A 27041-nucleotide genomic window follows, 5' to 3' on the forward strand; every position below is an offset into this window, starting at 1 on the left:
TAGGTACTCTGTATTATCTCACTTAAGAAAAAGTCATCCCCAAATACCGCATTTTACAGATGAGAAACTGAGGCTAGTGAAGCCAGAATTGGGGATAGGCAGTTAGTCTAGAAATAGGGGATCAGGTCAAATGGAGGAAATGGAGGCCATAAAAGCCATCTGCCTCTGGAAGTTGGAGACTGCCCCTGGGAGACTGGAATGTCAAGGATCTCCGGAGCCCATTGATTACCAAATTTACCTGCCCTAATCAAGGACTGCAAGCAAGGAGCTGCTAATTAATGCCCCCTGGGCCCTTGCCTGGCTGAATCACTTTGGCCGTCCCCCTGTCCCATCAGCTTCTTACTTTTTAATCCCACCTGCAAAACCAGGCCTAGTCACATAGGCAGGAAGGAGAGATAAGGGGGGAGAGAACTGGAGAACAAAAGAGACCTTAACCTATAAAAGATGTAGGGTGTGCTCACTTCTGGGGACTTTAGAACATCAGCCATGGCCCCCTTCTCCCTCCCGGGAGAAGTATTATTACTACTTTTAAATAAAACCTGCTTAATATGCTTGCCTTGGTGTGCTTCTCTATAGTGTTCAAACTTCAACATTAGAGGGAGCAGAACTTGTCACCGGTATACCGCAGTATCACTAGGAAAAGTTAAACTCCAGAGTAAGACATGAATGTCAGGGTAAGAAGATCAGCGTTTGGGCAGAGGAAGTTGTTGTAGGTTTATGAACATAGCAGGGACATGGCCAGGGGTGTACTGTGCTGGGATTAGCCTGGCAGACAGTGATGAGTGCAGTTTCAGGGGCTGGGTACCAGCAAAGGCAACGAAAGTCTCTCAACCACAAATGAACCACCTTGTTTCTTTTGTATTCTCAAGCCCCAGGACAGGATGCTAGATCTATATATTAGGTGGCCAGTACTTGATTAATATTCTATCAATTTAAAGTTCAGAGCCAAGAAAAGCACAGCACCTGCTCTATAATCGAGTCCTTTGTTTGCAATAGGGTAACGCAGGAGATACTCCAGGCTGTTCTTTCTGGCCTGTTCCATATAGGTTGAACATTTTTATTTTTAGCTTTTTCAGACTATAGGACAAAGTAGCAATAAAAAATGATTTACCTATTACTCAAACATTGAAAAGTTATCTTCATTTCTGTCTTTCTTTTTTAAGTAAGATAAGACATTGTGCTGTAGTAATGATAGAATTCTACTCAATAGAAAGGAATGGATTATTGATCCAAATAACATCAATGACATGCTAAGTAACTGTGTTAACGAAGTCAGATAAATTAGAGAACCTATTTTATGATTCCATTTATACAAAATTCTTGAAAATGTAAAATGATCTGTAGTGATAGAAAGCAGAGTAGTGGATACTTGGGGAGGGATTAGGGACAGAGAGAAAGAGGAAAGGATCACAAATAGACATAAGCAACCCTTGAGAGTGTGTATATGTGGATATGCTCATTATCTTAAGTGTGGAGATGACCTCAGAGGTGTGTACATGTGTCAAAAGTCATCAAATTGTTTTACACCTGGGGAAAAACACAGTATCTCTATGGATCTTAAACCAGACCCTTTAATCGGGAAGGTAAGCACTACAAATTTCAATAACTTCTGTAACAGATTTCTCATGAATATCTGCATTTTCTATCAGGGTGCAGAGTTGTACCACATTTTCCAACTTTTCTGGCAATGAGGAGTGGTCAGGCCCTGACTTCTGCACCCCTGCTTCCTACCTACCACCCAAATGGAGGAGCCTTTGAAAAAAGCATTCAGATGCAGGTCCACAGAAAACGTGTCTAAGTATTTAAAGCTATAAACTGAGCTAAAAACTGTTAAATGAAATCTGTCCTATCCTCTTTGGTCAACGTGTATTCTTGACAACCCAGAGGCTGAAATGGAGTTTTGATTTTTTGGATTCCTTGGAGTCCACCCAGAAACATCACAGTGTAAGGAGAAGTGGTTCCTGGTCTGGGTACTAGAAACTGGGCATGAGGATATATGAAACCAGAGGGGCACCAGAAAAGAGTCCCAGCTGGGGTCTGAGGGTGGCAGGTATGCAGGGCAGTAATGGATGGCTCTGACAGATAAGAGGGAGCATGTGGACATTGGTGCTGGAAGTGACACTTCCACTTTCATTTCCGTGACTCCAAAGCAAGTCACAAGGCAAAGCCTGCTGTCAATGGGGCAGGAGTATCATTCTACTGTAAGAGGTGGGGGGGCAGGGAGTGATTGAGAATATTTTCACCAGTAATATAATCTTCATTGCTTAATCATCAGGACTGAAGTTTCAAGAAGGACACAGTCCAAGAGCTGAAAATAAAGACTGCAATTGATTGCGTTAGAAATGCAGTGAAATGCCACAGGGCCTTGAACATGGCAGACATTCAGTGAAAGGTGGGGGAGAAATTTCCATGGAGAGAAATTTCCAAGGTGGAAAATGCCCCTCAATTCTAGCATCCTGTGGGAAGAGGACAATAATGAGGAAAAAGGAAAAGCAGTAAGTCTCCAGGGATACATTCCAGCTCCAACTGATGTGTTGCTGGAGGCAACATATTTGTGCAAACAAATCAGTCCTGAAGAGCGAAGAAAGGCAGCACAAGCAGACAGACCTGGGGTGCTCCCTTCCCCACCCAGTCCTCCTTCCTCTGTCCTCTCTTCCCTTCCAACTCTTCTCAGAAAAGCTTCTGTATCCCAATTCTGCTGCAAAATGCCATAGATACCAGCTGTTTCACAAAATATGTTGGGTGAACACACCCCTGGGTCATGAGAACTAAAAGAATAAAATAAACTACCCTTTGGTAAAGATGGTTTATAAAAACTAGCCAAGGGCATAAAAGGAAACTTTCTAAATAGATTTAGCTGTTTTCCTGCAACTTTCAAAAATTTTCTTTCTACTAAGTCCTGGCTTCAAAATATGAAGACTTCTGAAAAGTACATTATACTGCTATTCTCATAAAAGATAGTACTCATTATATTCCAGGAATTTCAGGAGCCTGATCTTACTTAATCCTTCGAAAAAACCTACATGCTCCGTATTATTATTATTATTATTATTATTATTTCCATTGTATATTTGAGGAAACTAAAAGTCACTACGGTTAAATGACTTTCCCAATGTCACAGAACAGAAAGGTGGTAGAACTGGTACATTATGTATGCATGTGTGTATCTATTTATTTATTGGTACCAGAGGTTGAACCCAGAGGTACTTTACCACTGAGCTACATTTTCAGCACTTCTGAGATAGGATCTTGTTAAGTTACTGAGCCAAGTTGTCCAGGCTGGCTTTGAATTTGTGATTCTCCTGCCTTAGCCACCAGAGTGGCTGGAATTACAAGTACACACCACTGTGCCCAGCTTAGAACTGTTTTTAAACCCTGGTTTGTCAAACTCTGAAGATGATGGCTTCTATTACATTAAGTCAGTTTCTGACAAAGAATAAGCAACTAGCATTGTGACAATGAAAAGTTAAACATAAGCACATGGCTCTTTTACATAGAAAACAAAAATGTTCCAAGAGCAAAAAAGTCAGTCAGTCTCCACCTTCCCAGGAAACAGACCAGTCTCCAAACACATCAACACATTTATCACAAAGATATTGTAAAACAGCTCCAGTGACATATTTAATTTTATTTCTAAATAATTTATATTACTCTTTTTCTGATTTTTATTCCATGGTTATAAATAATTCATGTCCTATAGAAATAAATGCACTAAAGAATAACAGTTCTATATTATATCCTCAAGATAAACATTTAGCAGTTTTGAGCCTATCAAACTTTTTTCTATATATTTTGGAGATACACACACATGCATACACATGTTAATACAGCAAAACTATATAAAGGCCAATATAGCAAAACTATTCCACATTCTATTCAGCAATCCTTCTTTTCAGTGAACAATATAATTGGGATACCTTTCATAACTGCACAGCATTCCACTGTAGGAATGCATCATACTTTATTTGCTATTTGGTTGGACAGCTGGGCTTTCTTTGCTTTAGCTAATATAAACAGTGCTGCATTGCACACATAGGTGCATGTTTAATTATTTCCTTAGGATAAACTAACAGTTAAAATATGGCATTTAAACTTACACAGATTTCTAGAATGCCCTGTAGAAATGTTTTTCCAGTATATCCTTTCATGTGAATTCACATTTATCCAAGACCAATTCCAGATATTTTCAATGACTCAACTTTACCAAGACAATAGACATTATTGTTTAATCTGCTTACCTGATTATTGGGATTAATCATTTTATATGGCTTCTTTGTATTTTTTCTTTAGTGAACTAATATATTTAGTTTTGAACTGGCATGTAAGCCAAAGAGTCCAGCAGGATAAACTAGCCCCTTGGTGAAACACCAAGTCATTCTGTAGATATAGGTGAAAAGGCTTGTTGAAGGATTTGTTAGGCAACAACAACTCTTTTCTCCTTACTGTATCTGTGGGAAGTAGGCTATAAATGGAGTATCAGATCCAAAATTCAGTTTCTATGGCAAGGGGCATTGCTTCTGATGCTGCAGAAATACTATACAGAACAGGCTTACAGTGTCAATCTAGCCATCTTTGTCAGGGATGGAAGGGGACTTCTAAGTTTTGTTTACATAATGTTATGGACTGAACTATATCCCCCAAATTCATCTGTTGAAATCCTAACCCTTCCAAGTCAATAGATCTCAAAATGTGACTGTATCTGGTGATAAGGTGCTTAATGGGGTTAAAAGCAAGTCATTATGGTGGTCCCTAATCCAGTGTAACTGCCCTTTTACAGAGAGGACATTAGGCCACAGACTCACAGAGGGAAGACCATATGAAGACACAGGAAGACTGGTCACTGCAAGCCCAGGAGCCAGGCGTTGGAAGAAACCAACCCCTCCAACACCTTGATCTTGGATAAGCTCAGAATTGTGAGAAGATGCTTTTCTGTTTAAGTCACCCAGACTGTAGCACTTTGCTATTGGCAGCCCTGGAAAAATACTACACATAGCACTCTGCATATGACTAAGGAAAAATCAAACACCAATTTCACAGAAAACAACTAAAGAATGTTGCTGGTGCTGCAACTAGGAAGGCCTGGTATGTTTTCGACATCTATAACCTTGTGCAGAGTACTTGTCTGCGTTTCCAGATGCACTGCAAGGTGATGACACTGATCTGTTCATGAGTTCATAAGTCTTACGACAGATGTCCTCAATGGCCCTGAAAGCTAACAAAGAGCTGCTTTTTCCAGAGCTCAGCCACCTGAACTACTTGTAGTTTCCTCACTTGACCAAGGGTAAGCTATGAACTCAATACTCTCCTTTGAATCAAACATGAAAAAAAAACTCCCATTTTTTAGGGGAAACCTTTAATAAAATACTGATCATGAGGAACTTTTTAAGATCTGAAGTATTTGAGAATGGAAGGAAGAGGTGCCCCTGAAGCAAAAGCAGGCGGGTGAGAATAGCCCTCTAATGTAAAGAAGAACTTCACACATATCCAATGAGATGATGATGCAGGTCACTACAAAGAGACCCCAAAGAGAATCACAAAGTCTTAGACCTTGTCCCATAGGACTTCAGCACCAGAGGAAGAGATGAATGATCTAAAACATTTTAGACTGGGAATGAAACTTTCGGTGGTTATATCTCATTATGGTGTCAAACTTACTATTTAAAAAAAATAGGGTTGGGGATATAGAGTGCTTGCTTTGCATGTTCAAGGCCCTGGGTTCAATACCCAGCATCCTCCCCACCCCAAAAAAAAGTTTTCTGGGATTTGAGGGCTTCCATTTCTATTGGCGCATTGCTTTTGTTTTTTTGCGTGAATAAACTGAAACTTTAAGAAAGGTGGTCCATTGTTTAATTCAGGAAAAAAGAAAGAGTAAGAGAAAAATGAGAGAAGGAAGAAACTTTCAAAGAGAAATGAAGTGAAAAATAGCCAGTTGTGGCTGGCTAATCTGTTAGGTTTTTAAATGATCCACAGAATGGGAGGAGGACAAGAATTATAAGGCTTGGTTCTGCTCCTAACACATCCTAGGCCTTGGTTTTCTCACCCAGGAAATGTGAAAATTCTACTAAATAATAACTTTCAAGTTCATTCAAACTTTTAAAGTTCTGTGATCACTGAAGTCAAACAGTGGCTAAGGGTGTAGCTCTGTGGCACACAGCATGTGCAAGGCCCCAGATTCAATCCCAGCATCCCAACTCTCCAAAAAAAAAAAAAAGAAGAAGACAATTACTCAATCAGTATGATCCTAAAATCAAACAAGAAGACATCTATTTCCAGAGACTTTGGTGCTACTCAAGTAATAACATGTTTCAGTCACCATGGTTGAGTATTTTCTGTCCATGGTTATTTTACTGAGTTTGTTAACATTTTATTATCTGAAATAAATATAGCACATAATTATCTTTAAAACTTGAATTTTCTGGCTGCTGATTTGCCTAAGAGCTTTAGTGAGCATTTACTAAACTTATTTAAATAAGTAGTGCTATACTGTTCATCTGGAAAGTCACTTAAAGTGGGAGATACAATCATTCACATATGAATTTGATGACTATTTGAAAAGCTACCCACATTTAAAATATTCAGGTCGGCACATACTATAATCCCATGCTACTTAGGAGGCTAAGGCAGGAGGATGGCAAGTTCAAGGCCAGCCTGGGCAACTTAGGGAGATCCTATCTCAAAATTAAAAAAAAAAAAAAAAGGCTGAGGATGTAGTTCAGTGGTAAAGCACTTGCCTAGCATGTGTGGGGCCCTGGTTCAATCCCTAGTACTGCAAAAATAAATAAAATTTTCAGATAATTATGACCAGAACTATTTCTATATTTTAATTCTCTGTCCAGACTCAAGAACTTGGAACCGAAATATTTTGAAGTAAGTTTTTCTTTTTTTCCCCTTAGGTGGAAGGAAATGGTATAAAGCTAATACAATGCAGCAAAGGAGATACTGCTATACAAACATTCACCAGACTGCTCCTTAGTTCCAGGCATTGAGCTAGAGATCAGAAAGGAACAATTCAAAACTGATAACATCACTGTTGTCCTGGAAGACCTAAGAGTTTGGTTGGGAGATGATGTCCACACATAGAATCCTTGTACCCAAGGCAGAATAGGTGGTAAAGGATTTGTGATCTGAAGCCAAACTCAGGAGAGAACCTGCTATGGACTACCTACAGTTGAATTCCCAGTATCTAGAACCAGATTTGGCACAAAGTAAAAACACCATGAATTCAAAGCCAGCCTCAGCAAAAGAGAAGTGCTAAGCAACTCAGTGAGACCCTGTCCTTAAATAAAATATAAAATAGGGCTGGGGATGTGGCTCAGTGGTCGACTGCCCCTGAGATTAATTCCCAGTCACCGCCCCCCCCCAAAAAAAAACCACCATGTGAAAAAACATCATTTGAATTTTAAACAATCAATAGGACTTTGTCATGTGGTAAAAAAGAAAAAAAAAAAAAAAAAAAGGAGCTATTCAGGGTAAAGGGCAAGAATAGAGACAAGAGATGGAAAATTTTAACTATCACAGGGAAAATGGCTTGGGATTCTATTTATTTATTTATTTATCTGAAATAGTTTTGAATCTATTTCAGTTTTGTATTCAGTTTGAATCTATTTCTAGTTTTCTCTCACCTGTCCAGCCCTCTGGTCCAGGCCATGAACTCTCTCAGTGTCTCTCTCCCTGCCCCAAACCGCACTATACCTGGCCATGTCAATCATTCCTAGGCTTAAAGCCTTAAAGGCTGCGTGCAGCTCTTAGGAAGCATTTCTAACTGCTTAATATGAGTTTGCCTACAAGGCCCTATATATCCTCTCTATGTAGAATCTGGGATCTTGTACTATATAGTACACAGCCACTATTACCATGCGGCTATTTAAATTTAAATTAATTTTAAGATTTTATTCTTCCCACTAGTCACATTTCAAGTGCTCCTGAGCTACATGCATTAATGGCTGCTGTACTGGACAGCACAAATACAAAACATCTCCATCGTCACGGAAGGTAAGACTGGGACTGCTGGCCGGACAGATCTCTCATCACTCTGTTACTGAACATATTTTAGTCAAATTAAGGTATTTTCAGTCCTTTGAATTCACTATGCTTTCTCTGGCTTTAAGACCTTTGCAAACGTTCTCTCAAACTCAGAAGTTCTTGGTTTTGAACTCAGTTGTCCAGAGAACCTTCCCGTTCCACAGTTTAGAGGCAGCTACCTCTGTTGTTTCCCTTCAACCTGCCCTATCAGAGAACCTGTTACTATTCTCCACTTGTCTTTATCTACCCTCAGATACATGCAGGCCTCCATAAGACCATAAACTGTTTGAAGGCCGGTGTCATGTCCATCTTGTTCATCATTACACAGTCAGGTACTAGACAAATGGTCGGCCCACACGGACCCTCTTCTGTGTCACCAGTGAATCAATTAGTGTAAAATCATAGTCTGTGCTACATTGTGAAAGTATCAGGGGGTTACCAAAGCAGGGGTTCTTAACTATTTTTGTGCCATAGACCCTTTGTTAGCTTAATAAAGCCTACAGCCTCCTTCTCATGACAGTGTATTGAGTGCATGAATGAGGACATTGGACTTAAAAATAAGCTGTTTATATTGAAATACATATCCAACATTAAAAAAAATTTCATAAATTTTTTATATAATTATACCTATACTTCTTTATTAACACATTAGTACTAGTGTGTTAATAGTACTGTGAATACTAATATTGCCAATAACTGCTATCATTTTCAAGTAGCAATGATAAAAGATAAGTGATATTTTGAGATACTTGTCACTACTGAAGTGTGTTATGGATACATCTGTGGTTTCTATTGGTGACTAAATGGGAGGCACTGATAATTCTACTGTGGTGTGTTGCCCTATCCATAATCAAAGGAATTCCTCATTTCACTACCTTTCCTAGAGTAAGAAACAATGAAAATGTCAATCATCCAAGTTCACGGCCCCTCTGGATTCTAGATAGTTTCAAATATCTAGTTTCGATCACCTGCCTGTAACTGAAAGACACAGCATCTGAAAGGTGGTCCTCTAGGACTGGGACAGGGAAGAGGTCCTTCCAAGGAGCTCAGCCCCAGGAGAGGCAGAGTGGCACAAAGTTGACAAGGCTGGATGTCCATCGTTATTTTGTTTCTTAACTAGCATGACTCTGAACAATGGTTGTCTTCATTCATAAAGGAGGATTGCAGCATCAAGAAGAACACCACAAAAGCAATCAAACAGGCATTACGGTTGTCACCTCCTCTTTGAGATTAGTGCATGAGCACTTCTAAAAGGGACTTACAAAAATCTCTGGTTAGGGACCACAGGATTTTATTAAGGGGTTCCAAAACATGCATCTTAGGCCATGTGTTTGGAAGACAGCATCTTAAACTCCACAGCTCTTTCTTGATTTTCCTCCACACATGTGGTTCCAATAACTACAAGATATAATTTTAATATCATGGCAAACTTTCCCCAACTCATTTTCTTTGCATTCTCTGAGGTGAATAAACAGGGAAGTAAAATGTAGCTACTTTGGTCAAGGGATGTATAGGACAGGGATTCTGAGTCATCCAAACTTGGGCGGCAGTTCTCCAACTGCACACCACACATATCCACATCCACGAACCTTTAAGGCAAAACAAAGCTTAAAGTCTTCTTAATCGAGATCAAGAAAAACAAAATGAATGGGGATTTCTGGATGACAGCCTAACATTTGAAAACACACTAGCCCCTACTTGTTCTTTTATCATTCTTCCAGTCATGAAATTACTTTTCAGCGAGCAAACACAACTAAGCCTAGGTAACTGGAGGATAGGTTTGGTAATGAAGGCTCGCTCTCCAGCCCTGTATCAGAACAGTTGATTTATCCCACAAAGATCTACTGTGTCATTTCACTCTGCCAGGCAGTGTGCAGGGGATATAAAATGAACATGGGACCTTCTTCCAAAAAGGCCTCAGTTCAGCGAAGGAAAAACACTTGTTCTCCAGTGAAATAAACACATAAGGGAAGTTTGCAATGTAGCTCCTGGGAAGTGCCAAGGAAGCAGCACCTTCCTGCTTCCTGTGAAAGGCTCTGTAATGACTCTATCCCACAACTACCTGTATCTGCCAGATACCAGCTGTCCACAGCACACCTGGCACAGAGTAGGGTGAACTGAGACAGACTTGGTCTGAATCCCAACTCTACCTTTTCTAGTTATGTGACTTTGCTGTTGTTTCTGTATCCATAAAGTGAAAAGTGATTTTCAAATTGTGAAGATTAAATGAGATAGTGTATGTATAAAGTGTTTAGTACATTCCTGGTACATAGAGATGCTCTATTATTGGACATAATTATAAGAATTTTACATAAAAATCCTTTTTGGGGGTAACCAGGGATTGAAATCAGAGGCAGCTGACCACTGAGCCACATCCCCAGCCCTAGTTTGTATTTTATTTAGATACAGGGTCTCACTGAGTTGTTTAGTGCCTCACTAAGTTGCTAAGGCTGGCTTTGAACTTGAGATCCTCCTGTCTTAGCCTCCTGAGTCACTGGGAATATAGGCATGTGCCACCATGCCTGGCTAAAAATCCTTTTAATGGCAAATAATCTGTTTGTAGGCAATCAATTCTTCATTGGAAAATACCATATAACTCACTCTTCTCTGCATTTTCAGTGACTGGTATATGGTAGGAACTCAATAAACATTTGTGTTCTGAAGAACTTCCGAATCTCTCTGGAGAAACTTTCAAAACAAGAAACCATTAGTGGGGCTGGGGAGATAGCTCAGCTGGTAGAGTGCTTTCCTCACAAGCACAAGGCCCCGAGTTCGATCCCCAGTACCGCAAAAAAAAAAAAAAAAAAAAAAAAGAAACCTTTAGTGTTTTTATTTTTTAATCCTCATTAAAATTCCAAATGCACGACTTATGTATAAAGAATATACAGGAAAAGAAATGAGGCCAAAATTTGTATTTGTTCATGAAAGAGAAAGAAGATCTAATTTGTTTTTAAAATACAATATGCTGCTCTTCCATATTGTTCAAGAATATGAGTATTTCAGAAATTTGCAGCTAAGGAGAATTTTAAAGTTGATTTGTCTTTTTTTTCCAAGTAAAATATGTTCAAGGTTAAAAAAAAAAAAAATCAGAAATGCAGACGTGCCTACACAACACAAACTCCCTGTAATTCCATCGTGCACAAGATAAGCACTGTTTACCCGTGAATCTGGGCCGCTGATTCTAGTTGAAGCTCTACCAGCTGCACCAGGATTAGGACCAAGCAGGCAGCCCTGCCTCAGGGTAGGTGAACAAATAATGAAAAGAGAATGTTCCTGACCAGCTAACAAAGTCATTTCCACAAAACCTGGGGGTTTTAGTCCACAGTTCTCTACCTGACATAAATGCTTATATCTGAGGAAAACTTAAATCTGAAATCTCTAGGGATAACCTACTGCTCTGGCAGAATTCCATGATCAGTTAAATGCAAATGAATCAAGAACATCTGGTCTAAATTTGTTTTAAAATCCATGAGGGTTGACATACAAAGTAAGTTTGGCAAAATGTAGTCTTGGGTCTGTGGGATCTACAATTAAAAAAAAAATTTGAAAGGCCAAGAGGTTTGGCATTGCATGTGACAAAGTGGGGCTAACTTCATAAAGCTAAGTAGTTCAGACATGCTCATTTAAAAGAAAAAAAATTTTTTATGAGTTTTCTGGTGTTCCAACACTTTAGCAAAGGCATGGAGTTCCAAGTATAATTTGCCAATTTGTGTGTTTGGGTTTCTGTACATTGAGAGCTGACCAAATGGTAAACTAAATACACGCGTGTGTATTTATATATATATATAAAACTATATATGTATATACACACACATATGTATATATAAGCACATTATATGCATAATTCATGAAAATCATTTCAGGACTTTTTCAAAGTCCCTGATAAGCTAATGTATGTTATCTCCAACACAGGCGGCACAGCATGACCTAACACACAGGCTCCCAACTTCCTGGTTTTTCTTGGGCTACTTCATGGCACACACTTTGGAGAATACTAGACTCTTAAATCTGAATGAGATACAAATGTCTGCGACTCAGATGACTCTTGTTACCTGCAATCTCTTGCTATTCGTTCAAGTATCCATTCAACAGAAACTCATTGAAACATCTGCTGTGTGCTTCATTCAGTCTTGATGCTCCTCAGTTTGCATTTATTTGTACCTTCTGGTCCCACACTTAAATCTACACTTTTCTTGTATGTAAAATGAAACTCAAACCAAAGTCCAGCACTTAACAGCAGTTTGTGTTATTACAAATATTTATGTTTTTTTCTTCCCTGGTTGGAATGGACTTCAAAGACAGGCTTGTTTTTACTCCCTTGATCCTCTTACTGCTTATAAAACCATGTAAACCCAGTGGCATTACATAGCTACTGTGCCTTATGATGACAGGGTGTGCCTTTCTCATGTAGGTCAAGGGGAACAGCAGAGACGGGTGAGGGAGAAGCAAATGTTTTCGGGGACCTTGCCCATTCCAAATTTCTTGCCATTTGTTTGCCTTGTAGAGCAGAACCCCAGAGCAAACATCAAAACCACTCTTCAGCTCTGTACCACACTCTAATCAAACCAAGGTGAGGGGATTTGTTTGCCTTCCTCCTCTAATTATCCCTTGGTGAGAAAATGAGAACAAAATATAGGTTGATCACAAAATTTTTCCCTCCACAACAGTGTTGGGCATCAGACTGTCCTGTGGGGATGCCAAATCCCTGAAGAACTCTTGCACAGATGACAGGGAGGAAGCTGCAGTTCATCTCACTGCAGCCCACTACCAACCAACAGAGGTCAAGGGAAACAGGCTCACCTGGAGCACTATAATGCCTTTCCACACAGAGATGAAGCACAAAGCATCTGCCCAGCCATTATGCTCACACATTGTGCAGCCAGGGAGAGCCTAGGTTGGCTCTTCTTTGATTCTAACTCTTCTTCCTCTGTAAGCAATCTCTTCATTAAATTCTCTCCAAATAACCTTTTGGAGGGCACCATATGCCTCCTGCCAGGACCCTGACAAAATCAACAGGACCCAGAAAGAGGTTTTCTTGATGTGAACTGTTACACTTAATGTGACTTTAGAAAAGGGAGATGCTAAAAATAATTTAAAACTTTGAAGACAGATTAATAACGTACAATTCAAGGTTTGGGGTTATAGCTCAGCAGCTGAGCATATGCAAGGCCCTGGGTTGATCCCCATCCTCTTCATCATCACCATCATAATGAGGAGGAGGTGGTCATCAGATTGAAGTGAGGACACTAATTTTCATCACTTGAACCTCCAACAATTAAAGCAAATTTCACTGAATGAGAAAGTACAGAGACCAATGAAAAAAGAGAGACTGAACCTAGAGGTCCTCACTTTTTTCCTCTGTGAGGGCTCCATTTTGCACCTTTTCAAAGCAATAAGAACCCTGTAGCAGAAAAGAGAAGATGTGACATTCGTAATATCATTTATTCTGTGTCAGGCATCACGTAAGTTGTTCTACATAAACTCCCACTTGGAACTGAGAACAACTTGGTAAGGTATACACCATTATCATTCCCCCTTGTCAGATGAGGAAACTGATTCATAAAAATAATAAGGATCTCAGGCTGGAGTTGTAGCTAGGGATTGCAGCATAGTACCACCAAAAAAAAAAAAAAAAAAAGTAAGGAAGTTGTCCCTGGTCACACAGCTGGTACACTGCAAAACCAGGTCTTGAACCTGAGTCTTACTCTGGAGTCAGACACTCTAAACCAATAGGTATACTGTATGCTTCCTTTCCAAGGCTTCCTGAGGAAGGCAGAGGGCAAAAAGAGCAACTAGAGCAATAAGAATTAAAAGGTACACTCAGCCCATCTTCTTGACAGTCTCAGTTGCTGCCAGGGCCTTCCAGTCCAGGAGTTGGTCCCCACAATAGAAAGGAGATTGTGGGCTTATAATTCTTATAAGTCATGTTAGACTTATGAGAATTGAAGAAGTATCCATGAAGACAAAATGCTGTAAAGAACTGTGGTTTGTGAAGGCAGCTGTGATGAACTAGGATACTCTGCAATATTACTAAATACCAAACAAATCCTGTCTGAACCCTTTAGTCTACAAGAAGGATCATTTTTGATATTTGTAGAACCCAAGAGTACACAGCAGGAGGGCAAATGCTATGCAAATATAAAAAAATGATCTGGAGAAGAACTCCTAAAAACTATTTTTGAAAAGCAAAAACAAATTTTGTTGACACACTGTATAATTTCTTAAACAGAGAAACTAGCAGTAATTCTTCATCACTTTCAGAGGAAAACAATCCTTTGGGTCAAATAACCAAGAACTAAGAACACACATCTTTCCAATACCACCCCAAATCTCGCCCATAATGCACAATGCAATGCTTGTTGCAGGTCCATATTCCATGTGCAAAGACAGTCAGCAATTTATCCTATGCCTACTGGAAAGTTTAATAAATGAGACCATGAGACATCGCAGACCAGCATAGAGCCCAATTAAGGCACAACGGAATAAGCATTTAACTGCAAAATGATGTGTAGCCTTAAACACAGTGGCTGAGTCCTGATTCTCGTTCTGCTTCATTTAACATTTCTTCTCTTCACTTAAATTCACCTTCCTGTTGCTGCAGAAGCAAGATGCGTGGGTGGTAGGATCAAAGATTCGGCCCTGTGCATATTACACACAGTTCAGTAATCCAAGGAGAAAATAAATTGACAGAAATGGTGCTTGTACCAAGTTGAAAGAAAATAACACACGGAGATATGCTGTCAAATGGTTTTCCAATATGAATAATCAGCCAACCAATCAATCTGTTTATACATTTTCCTAGTGTAATTTCAAACCACTCTGGGATGTTAGCTTTTTGACTAGATGACTATCCCTGAACTCATTCTGCAAACAAAGCTGGTTGTAGAGATTAAAGAGGATCTTAAAGAGGACCTGGGAATGTTAAGTGATTTGCAAAGTACTTGGAGCTCTAGCTTACCAGTTGAGTCAGCCCCGGAAGCTCTGCAACTTGTCTGCTCCTCAGCATTGACGAGCTGCAGATCTGTGTATGAAGGGCCAACACTAGGACTGCTGGTGTCTTCAGAATGGGTTGTCCAGCTGCTCTCGGAGGTCAGAGGACATCTCTTCAAGGAGTCAAAGGAAGGACATGTCCAGCAGGGCATGGTCAATGGGAGGGCTGAGAATAGACCAAAAGCCAAGAGGATACAAGATGAATAGGTGTCCTTAGTTTATCAGTAGTGCTTCTCTTGTTTTGATGTCACTTAGATCCTAAGAAATCTCAACAGTCATCCAAGGTAAAAAAAAGACAAGAAAAATTCCTTGTGATACAGACAAGGAAAACTGGCTGACTTTAACTCCATGAAGAGAGACTATCAAAAGCAGCACTAAAATTCAGGTCTCGGGACTCCTGAATCAAAGAAAATCTCATAGGAGATTGAGTTACTTTAGGGTCTAATTTTATTTCTAAATTTAGATTTCAGCTTCATCCAAGCCCAAACTACACAAATCTTGCAGTTTCACCCTTACTTTACATTTACTCTATTTTTAGTAGCATACCGATAATCTGAAAAGAACCCTCACCAATTGACATCAGAAAATTAGAGCAAGTTTGGGTTATTGGATAAGAGTAGACATGAGACCATATTTGCACATGCATAACTGCAGACTCTGCAGACTGTTAAATATTAAAATGGAGAGTTGCTGGGCCTGCTGACTTGCACATGATACAACAAAAAATATCTTTAAGGGGAATATGCATAGGACTTGGCTTTATCTCCTTAGCCAGAACACCAAATCAACCTTTCAAAACCATTTCAGAAAGTGGGTTTTTTTTTTTGTTGTTGTTTTGTTTTTTGTGTGGTGCTGGGGTTTGTACTCATGGTCTCAAGTATGTGTGGTAAGCACTCTACCAACTGAGCTACACTCCCAGCCCAAGAAAGTGTTTTATGTGTTTTCTTTCTCTTTACATCAGACTTGCTAATTCTCTTAATTTGTCTTAACTGCCTACCACATGCTTTCTCCATGGTGCTGCTGAAGAATAATCACTACAAATTTACCATTAAGTGCTAAAAAGAATGTGGACTGGGAAGGAATACACATGAAGGAAATTACCATTTATTGAGTACCCATTCAAAGGTCAGGCACTTTACAAATATTAGGTAGCTTCATCTATCAATTCTGTGAGGTAGGCAGTAGTCTTAATTTATATAGAGGGAAAGAAAGTCAAAGGTTAAGAAACTCTGCAAAATGATGCAGTCAGTTCTTCTGGCCAGAAAACCAAAACTACAATTAGGTTAAGAAACAAAAGTGAAGATTTAAGAGAAAAAAGAACAAACAGCAATACTTGTGATATAACATATAGAATTTGTATTCCTTATTTTCTTAGGCATTCATAAAACATTTATATCTTTCCTCAGGAGAATTCACAGCTCATACCCTCTTTTCTTTAAAAATGTCACCTCCTCTGCAATTATTCCTGAGCTGTTGTCTCCAAAGATGCAAGATCCCTTTCTCTGCTTTATTTTCCCTTATGTCATTACTAACTGACATGCCACATGTCCATGTCTTCTAATTTAGAATTCAAGCTCCTGTGCCAGCATGGTGGTGCACACCTGTAATCCCAGAGGCTAGGGAGGCTGAGACAGGAGGCTCACAAGATCACAGCCAGTCATAATAACTTATCGAGGCACTAAGCAACTCAGTGAGACCCTGTTTATAAACAAAATACAAAATAGGGCTGGGTTGAGTGCCCCTGATTTCAATCCTCAGTACCCACCCCCCAAAAATTAAAAAAAAAAAAAAAGAATTGAACTCACTAGGAATAGGGATTTTTATCTATTTTAGTCACTTATATACTCCCATTTCTAGAATCAAACCTGACATAATGCAGGCACTCAATATTTGTTGATCACGTCAGTAGAAGTACTATAAATCATTCCATAAGAGTCTCTATTACTGGTAGTGGTATATGTCTGTAATCTCAGCAATTTGGGAGGCTGAGACAGGAGGATTGTAAGATTGAGGCCAGACTCTGCAGTGTAGCAAAAGTTCATCTCAAGATAAAAATAAAAAGGGCTGGAAAGGTAGCTTAGTTGTGGTACAATGATCCTGGGTTAAATCCCCAGTACCCAAAAAAAAAAAAAAAAAAAAAAAAAAAATATATATATATATATATATATATATATTATATATATATATATATTATATATATAAAACAACCCTATGCCCAAGGAGACATTTTAAATATTATGTAAAATACAATAATATTATTTAAAACATATCACAGGGCTAGCAAGAAAGAATTAACAAGAGGCCAAGTGAAAGGTGGAAGCAGAAATAAAAGCAAAATGTATTACCTGATTTTCATACCCACACTGAGGATTGTAAAGAAACCAGAGATCCCTGAGTATGAGTATTTTAAGTCTCATGTGAAGAAGATGAAGGAGAAAGAACCCAGAGCCAACATAGGATGGAAAATCTAACAGATAATGTGATGCATAAATGAGAATTCCCAACAGACAGAATGAGTAAATTAGGAATAACCCACACTTTCCTGCTGGAGATAGCAAAGAAAACTGTCTGCAGAGGGTTTGGGTCCACAAAGGTTTTGCATTTTGTATGGCCTGAAAATCCTCCAGTCTGGGACTTTAGCTGAAATATTTCCAGATTAGTAGTAGCCTCAGGTTACTACCCAGGAAAAGCATATATTAATCCTTTCTGGAGGAAGATATCTTCAAACTAGTCTTCTCAGATAGAATGTCCCTAAGTGGATGTACACATGATAAAAATAAATGATAAGTCACAAAATACATAAGAAATAAAGTTGCCATGAACAGATGCAAGTAAGGTGTTGAAAGCAGGGAACTAACAGAATCAGAATCAGACTTGCAAAGAATTCAGACAATAGAATTATTAAGCAGAAAATATAACTATGTTTAATAGGTTTAAGGAAACAAGAAATTAAGAATATGAGAAAGGAGCATGTGGAATTGAAAAAGAACTAAATAAATTTCTGGAGAAGAAAAATTGTGTTACCATAAACATAAAATTGAACAGACAACATAAACTAAGTATGAAAATATGAGAGAGAAAAAAAAAGAATAATAGAAAATTATTATTATTATTATATTTTTGGTGGCTGGGACTTGAACCCAGGGCCTTGTGCATGTGAGGTAAGTACTCTACCGACTGAGCTATCTCCTCAGTCCAAAATTTATTTTTAAAAAGAGAAAATGAGAGAGAGAGAAACATGGAGTACAGACTGACCTCCTGTCATTGATATCTAATCTCAGCTCCTACAAGAAAGAAAATGAGAGAGAGGCAAAATTTGAAAAAGAGCTGTTTGAGAATTTCCCAGAATTTATAAAAGATTTTACATGTCAAATTTGAAATTCCAAGGTATCTCAAGCATAGTAGCTAAAAAGAAATCCATAAAAATGGACTCTTTCTCTCCTCCTGACAAAATGAAAAAAAAAAAAAAAAAAAAAAAAAATCAGAGTCCCAAACATAGGGAAGTGGAGCCACAGATACAGCCATCAGGAGAATAAATAGGAACCACTTTTGAAAACGATTTGATTAACTTTTTTTTTTTTTTTTTTTTTTGTGCTGGGGATTGAACCCAGGGCCTTGTGCTTGCAAGGCACGCACTCCACCAACTGAGCCATATCCCCAGCCCCGATTTGATTAACTTGATGACGAATACAATGATACAGCAGTTCCCCCCTAACTTTTTCAATGAAAGAACCATTTGCACGTTTCACCAGGATTTAGATTAAGAATACTCAGGAAAAAACAAACAAAAAAATGTTCACAGAAGCACATTCTTAACTGTCAATAAGTGGAAACAACCCAAATGTCCATCAATAGAAGAACGACATGGATAAAGTAATCATGGTATATGATTAATTTATTAATGTAGTAGGATACACAGCAATAAAAACTAAAAGAATTACAACTACAGGTAATGACATGGGCAAAGAGCACAAATAATGTGTTAAAGGAGTAAATCACAAAATAATAACTATAGTATTATTCCATTTATTCAAAGTTCAACACTAAGCTAAACTAAGTAATATCACTCTTGATGCATGGGTAGGTAGTAAGCTGTCAAAAAAAGCACTGTAGTTATTATCACGAAGCTCAGGAAGGTAGTGATACAGGGGAGAGGGAAGGGGTGAGATGGAGACAGTGATGAGATCCTGGAAAGCTTCTGTGTGGTGACAACATCCTATTTATTAAACTAGGTGATATTCTTTATAATCTAAAATATATTTTAAATTTTTTCGTATTTGTTCAATAGTGATTAAAATCACATATCAAAAAAGACTGATTAGTCAAAAAGGAAGGCATTCTAATTATTTGTATTTTCACATTGGCTCTTTACATTTGTTAGACAAAATGCCAATGTTTTCCTGAAAGAGAAACCAAGAAGAATGTGACTGGGACAGGCAAAGTTCCTGTATCTCATAAACTGTTCTCATTTGGTCATTTGGTCCTAATACACTTTCTTGATAGCTTCAAAATGTTGGATGAGTTATTTTCTTTAGGTTTTTAGTTGAAAGTCCTCAGGCCACAAGCTTAGTTGAAATGAGAGAAAAAGCATACTTATTGAGCCTGGATCTGGCTCTTCTCCCAGGGGCCAGACCTTTGATGCCTGAGCCAGACAGCAGTGGGTTGCTGCCATCACTAGGCTTTATAACCACATCCACCCAGCAAAGAATAAAGTGAAAGGAAGATCAAAATCTGTCTCTGCTCCTTTCCTGTAAAACCTAAAGAAAAAGGTCCTAAATCCAGATTGCCAAGTTCACAGGATGGATTCAGCCCTGTAGCTGGGGTCAAATTACTTAATTCATCTGTTCCTCCATTTTCTCATCTGTAAAAGGGTCTAAGAGTAAAAACTTCATTAGGGGATTAAGTTAGTACTAACAAAGTACTCTGAAAAAGCGCTTGGGACAAAAGAAGTGTTCAAAATGAGTTAAATGGTGATTTAACTATCATTTCCAGATAGAGCCCTAAGGTCCTCGTCTATTTGAAATCTCCATTAAGATATCTAATTTCACATGTTCAAAACTCAGTTACTGTTACCCCTGCCAAACCAGTCCTTTGATCCCTTCAGTAATCAAACTGAAACCACTGTGTCATCAATTCTTCTCATCTTTGATACATAACAAATTCTGTTACTTCTACTTTCAAAACTTATCTACAATCCAAATCATGTCAATCTCCTAGGTACCACCCTGGACCAAGCCACCATCTTCCCCTGGATCAGTGCACTGGCCTCCTACCTGACTTTCCTTGTTGTACATCTGTTTTCCTCATAGCCTATTCTCAACCATGCCACTTTCAAACACCATACTACAGCAAGGAACACAGTTTCAATAAAGTTCAACTGAAGTTGGGTAGGGCAAAGTGGTTCATGCCCATAATCCCAACTACTCAGTTTGAGTCCAGCCTGGTCAACTTAGAGGGGAGGCCCTTTCTTTAAAAAAAAAAAAAAAAAAAAAAAAAAAAAAGTAAGGGCTGGGGATGTAACTCAGCAGTAGTGTCCTTGGGTTTAATTCCTAGTATTGTAAAAAACAAACAAACTGAAGTTGGATCATGAAAGCATTGCTGAAAACCTCCCAATGGCTTCCACTTTAGCCGTAATAAAAGTCAAAACCCTCACCAGGCCCTCCAAGGACCCAGGTGCCTCAGATCTTAACCTCCGGGCCTCATCTCTCTTTTCTCCCTTGCCCCCATGCACTCTGCTCCAGTCACAGATCACAAACAAGACCACCCTCAGTGCTTTTCACTTGCTGCTCCTTCTGCATAGAAGGTCCCTTCCTAAACTCTGCCTTATAAAAAAATTTCACAACCTCCTCACCACATTAGCTTCCTCTGCCTCCTCGCTCTTCTCTCCTTTTCACTCATAACATTAGTACCACACTTACTCTACATCTACCTCTTTACGGTGTTTCTGGTATGGCACCCCCAGCAGAACATGCGCTTCATGAGTCAGGAAAATTCAACTGTACCCAAAGTGCCTTGAACAGTGACTATTGTACAGTGCAACACTGGTAAAATAAGTAAGGTTATAAGGGGTCAGGGAGATAGCTCAGTCGGTAGAGTGCTTGCCTTGTAAGCACAAGGCCCCGGGTTCGATCCCCAGCACCACCCCCCCCCCAAAAAAAAAAAAAAAGTAAGGTTATAAACTGTCAGATAATACAATATTTTGCTCTTTTTCTCCTTTGGGATCCTCTGGTAGATTAAAATGCTAAGTACTTACATATGTTTTGATGTCATGTCCTTTATTTTTACTTTGATGTCTAATCAATAGACAATGATTTTTTTTTCAATGCTGCGAAGGTCCCTATCAGTGAATTCAAAACAGATCTAATTCCATTCTTCTTTTGTGACTCTCCTGCTATTTCAGTTAGCAATATGAAGCAGCTGTCCCTAGTACTGGTTCAGAGGAACTCTTATTCACTCCCAGAAGGCTTCATCAGTAACCGACTGCACAACTGTTTAGGTAACCTCAACTCAGCAAGAGCAGGAACTGTGTTCAACTTTTTCATAATTGTATTCCCAGCACCTAAATATTTTTTGCATGAATGCCCTAGTTAATTGATGCATGCTTGGGTAGTTTATTGTGTTTTATGTTCCACATTGCAAGTATGATAGGCCACAAAGCTTCCCTGGTGAGCTGGCACATTTCCTGGAAGAGGAAAATAGTGAAGTTAAATTTTAAGGTTCCTCTTAAGAGAGAACTGAGAGCTCTTCCCAACTCCCACATCATGATTGTACCTTTAAATAAAAAATATAGCAGACAGTTTTAAGTGTGCTTTTTAGAAGGTTAGTCTCCCAGGTAAAAATATATATCATGTATATATTTGGATGTGTATGTATGTCTATGTGTATGTGTACGCTATGTGCATATGCTTTGCATGTTTAAGTATATATGTTACATATGCATATATATGTATGTGGTATGTGCATGTGCTATGGTTTAGATATGAGGTGTCCCCCAAAAGCTCATGTGTGAGATAATACAAGAAAGTTTAGAGATGAAATGATTGGGTTATGAGAGCTAAAAATTAATCAGTATATTAATTCCACTTAAAAGGATTAATTGGGTGGTAACTACAGGCAGGCAGAGGGTGGCTGGAGGAAGCGGGTCACTGGGAACGTGCCTTTGGGGTATACATGTTTTGTCTCTGGTGGGCAGAGCTATCTCTGCTTCCTGATAGCCATGTCCCCAGTCACTTTCCTCCTCCACATATTTTCACCATGATGTGTTGCCTTTCCTCAGGTCCAGGGCAATGAAATCAGCCATCATGCACTGAGACCTCTGAAAGTTTGGGCCCCACATTTTCCTCCTCTTATGTTGGTCTTGCCAGGTCTTTTGGTCATAGCGATGAAAAAGCTAACTAAAACAATATGCATATGTATGTGGGTGTTTATGTGTATGCAGGTATTGAGTATTTAATAATGGGAAACTATAAATTGATGATAATAGTTTATAAGAAAGGGCATGATGAGTAAGAGGTTGGCCTGGTTTCCTTGTCTATTCTCTTAAAAAAAAAAAAAAAAAATGATTTCACAGAGGAACCATCATGGTCTGCCTAATGCTCATTTGTACCATCAATGGAGGTCATTTAGGGAGTCTACAATAGATTTCATATATACCTTTCATTCACTAACTCAACACATACTAAATAAGCACAAACTAAGTTCCACACACCGTTTTCTGGCACAGAGTGTAAATCAGAGAAATGAAATGCCTCCCTCTATGGGATAGAGAAACAATGGATAAACCAAAAAGTTAATGTAAGACCAAATTCAGGTAGAGGCACAGGCTGTGAAGAGATTTAAAGCAGGAAAAAGTTGGAGAGTGGACATAGAGTATTCTGGACCTCCATGAGGAAGCCACACATGCACAAAATTCTGAAAATGTGAAGGAAGAGTCCTCAGGGCAGAAAACACAGCAAGAATAGCAATGAATTTGTCTGGAACAAGAGAGGCAGAGTGGTGAGAGCAGAGTGGAGACCAGCAGAGAGGAAAGGTTCTGTTGAAATTTATTCCTGCGTATATCCTCCAGAAAGGTCATTTAGAAGCACAGAACAATTCAAGGTATTAAAAGAAAATAAGACTGCCTCTGTTTAGGAGGGAAATACATATGCATGCAAAATGTAATAGGCCTGGTCTACATATTCACTCAAAGATTGGGATCTTATGGCACCCCACCCACTCTCTACCCCCAGTAGCCAGAATGAACAACATAACAGAAATGAACCACTGGGCTAATCTCTGGGATGAAATCTTTCAGTTGTCACCCTTGCCTCCCTCTTACATGGCTGATGTCATTTCTGATCCTCCTCCAAACAAGTGACTCTTTCTCTTGCCCAGATAATTAGCTTCCCCAGACACAATGGGAGAGCCTTAGCCCAAGCTTTTAGGGAAGAAGTTTGAAGCACAAGGGAATACTAGTGTTTTGCTTGGGTTATGGGACAAGTGCTCCGGAAATGAAAGGGTTTTTTTATATTTGTAATTATGCACATCCTGCAGTATCTGCATAATGGGTCCAATTCAGGCTCAGCCTTGCCGAAAAATTGCCATGTCCGTGGAGGAAGATCAAGTGCATAACATGATGAGTGAACAGGAAGCCTTAATTTAGTGCCTTAGTTTTTTTTCTTAATATTGAGGATGAACTTCGCTCTTTCAATTTGTCTGCAAGCATTTGCAAACATACCCTAAATCTTTGCTTGGCAAGAATCCTTATGAACATTTTAAAAGGTCACAGGTAAGCTGACCACAACATTCTTCATGATGCATGGTGACATACTAGAGACAGGAGAGGCCTTATATAAGTTAATAAAACTTTTTCATCTAGGAAAAGTCAGAATCACTATTTCTAAATGACACAAAAGGGAAAAAAAAACTCAGTTAATTTAGTTACTTTTTCAGAAATATTTCTTTAGAGAACAATATGAAGACTCAATTGAATTTAAACAGATTTGCCAGAAGTTTGTTTGTTTTGCTTTTTGATTCTACTCATTTTCTAGCAGAATATCTCTGCATCTAGCCCAGGTAGAGTAAAGGAATTTTCTGTTAAATTTTTTTTTTTTAATATTTTTCACTGTATACCTGCATACTATGGCATCTTCAAACTGAAATGTGAACAATGCTCTTGTGGCTAATATAAGTATGAAGTTTAAGTATTTTATGTTTAAAGTCTAACACAAATCCTTAAGTTAAATAGATGAACCCTACATTTGTCCTCTGCCATATTTAAGGGATTTTAATAGAGTAAACAATTTTCACAAGAGATTCAAAAGATAATTTTATGTGCCCCCTTGTTCCCAGTACCCTCAAGTCCAAAAAATTGATGCCAGCCCTCCTTCCCATATGTGTGGTTATAAAAAAGATATTGTAGACCTCACTTTATTTTAACCATATATTTCTAAAGAAGACCATGTATCTCCCTTTTCCCAGACCAACCACGATGGCATTTATTCACTCCAAATCCTGCCCTAGTTAAAGTCCAGAAGAAAGTTGTTTCTTTGATGGATTTAAGTGTTTCTGGAGTTGTCTGCCCCACTAATGGTTGCTCCTAGTTATCCAATCACCCTTGTCATGTGTCAGTGCACATTAAAATAAGTAGCCAGGTCACCAGGGTAGGGACTAACGACTCCCTGGCTTCTCTAAACTCCTCAGTGCAGCTTCTGGCCATTTAAATGCCATAAAAGCTGTACCACTAATGACAGTCTCTTTGTCCCTAATTCCACTGTGCCTACAGTCTCCTTGCATTTTAATTAGTACAAATAGTACATTCCCATTCCAGGCTGAAATCCAATGCTCCCTTGGCTTTATTCGTAGGTAGAACAGCTTAAAAGATATATTCTTTTGTTTTTTGCTCTTCATTTGCCACACAAACTTCAGAGTGGAAAAAAGGGACCTGGGGGAAGAGAAGAAGTATCCCAGATATGACTGCTTCACCTAGCCACTCCTGTGTATGTGACACCCTGTGTGTCCCAGCTCTCTTTGCAAACCAGGATATTCAGGTATGAAATAGCTAGCTAAACTTTTCCTTTCATAAATCAAGGCTAGGAACAGTACTATTAGACCCACTTCTCTTCCTCCCTGTCTTTTCCCTCAGGCCAAAATATCTACCTTCTCAGAGAAGGATACCCCAAGCAGACTGCATGGCACAGGAACCAGAAAAAAACATTATTTTATTTTCTTCTGACTCCAGGGCAGATTTGATTTGAAAGTCTGGTCATTAAACAGAAGCAAATAAGACATGGGAATGGGAGAAACTGAAAATTGTAGCTATGTATCATAGGAATCAGTTTGCTGTAGTGCTACTGATGTGACTGGGAAGTTAGCTGAAGCCAAAATTTACTTTCTCTGGCTGAACTTCATCTCCTCCATGCATGGAGACAAACCAATATACTCCACACTTACACTGAAGATTTCAAATCACTTTCATGTTTAAGCACAGCATGTCTACCACCTCTCTTGTCCCAATTCCATTTCATTTATGAATTATCCAACTAAAAAAAGTTTGCTTGATACACAAGGGTGCAACTATGGTCCCAAACAGATCCAGGACCTGACTTACGGAAATTAATAAACAAAGAAAAACATGTTGGGGGGGTAGATAAGTGAGAAACTGATGCACAAATCATTTTTTTTGTTGTTGTTGTCAGATTAGACTAAACAGCACTAGATGGCCACCTATTTAATATTAATTTTGTGCTTCTCTGTGAATTTTCTAAGTAGGTACCACTAGTCTAGGGAAAAATTAATTAGGAGCTTTGGGGAAGCTCCAGAAGTAAATGATAACTAGCAAGGGAGGGAATTTTGAGTTCTGATTTAATGTTTCACAGGAAAAGACAATGGATGGATCTGGCTATAAAAGCGAAACACTCAGGCAAGCAATTCTTCTAGTACCCACCTTTTCCTTTGCTTTCTCAGAGCTAGTTCCAAATTCTCAGCTACCATGAAATGGAAAACATTACCAACAAAAAAAGACATGCTGTTGTAGAAAGACATGCATGAAAAGACATGCAGTTGACTATCAACTGGAAGCAGATGGAGGAAATCACGTGGGCACAGATTAGCCATTTTCCTACTAGAGGACCCAGGAAGAAGCTCAATGGATGTTATATTCAAAGCAGTAAATATGCCTTTGAATATCCACATGTAGCAGAACTGCAGAGAGTAAGTACTTAAAACAGTGACTCACTGAATAAATTATAAAGGGCTGTAGGCTTGGAAATAAAGCACAGTGGCTAGCACCGAACTGCTTAACAAATGGTCTGTGCTATTACAGATACCCTCTAGACCACACAGATTCATTTTCAGCCTTATGCAAATGGTTCTACTTTAAGAATTTAGAGTTGGGCTCCAATGCCTGATATCCCAGAGATTTAGGATGCTGAGGCAGGAAGATTGCAAGTTTGAGCCTCAGTGACTTAGGGAGACCCTTATCTCAAAATAAAGAAATAAAAAGGACAGAGGATGCACTCAGTGGTAAAGCACCCCTGGGTTCAAACCCCAGCCCACACATGCGCGCACGCGCGCGCGCGCACACACACACACACACACACACACACACACACACAAAGCAAAAAAAGAATTTAAAGACAGTGCATTCGTTTCCTCAATAGCTTATAACAACAGTAATTTATTTTCTCATGGTTCTGGAGGCCAGAAGTCTGAAATCAGAATCCCTGTGCCAAAATGTCAGCAGGACCATACTCCCTTCAGAGACTCAAGAGGAAAATTTGTTCCTTGCCTTTTCCATTTGCTGATAGCTCCTGGCATTTCTTGGTTACGGCTTTATCACTCTAATCTTTAAGCCCTGCATCTTCAAATCTTTATGTTCTACTTTCACATTTCCTTCTCTGTGTGGGCAAAAGCACCCTCTGGCACTTTTTTATAAAGATGCACATGATTGTATCTAGGGAGCCCACAGAGAACCCAGGATCATCTCCCCATCTCAGAATCCTTAATCACATCTGTAAAGACCCTTTTTCCAAATAAGGTAGCATATGTAG

General features: G+C 39.0%; 1 protein-coding gene across 8 annotated transcripts in view; it reads right to left on the reverse strand.

Annotated features, from left to right (window-relative positions):
* Ston2 (stonin 2) overlaps positions 1 to 27041 on the reverse strand; it is a 134777-nt gene that overhangs the window by 66525 nt on the left and 41211 nt on the right. For all 8 annotated transcript variants that reach the window (XM_047537049.1, XM_047537029.1, XM_047536995.1 and 5 more), the window contains one exon: positions 14981 to 15178. In XM_047537049.1, coding sequence (XP_047393005.1) covers positions 14981 to 15178 — 198 coding nt within the window. The remainder of the gene's footprint in view (positions 1 to 14980; positions 15179 to 27041) is intronic.

This window comes from Sciurus carolinensis, chromosome 2 (assembly GCF_902686445.1).
Source record: "Sciurus carolinensis chromosome 2, mSciCar1.2, whole genome shotgun sequence".
In the NCBI taxonomy this organism is placed as follows: domain Eukaryota; kingdom Metazoa; phylum Chordata; class Mammalia; order Rodentia; family Sciuridae; genus Sciurus; species Sciurus carolinensis.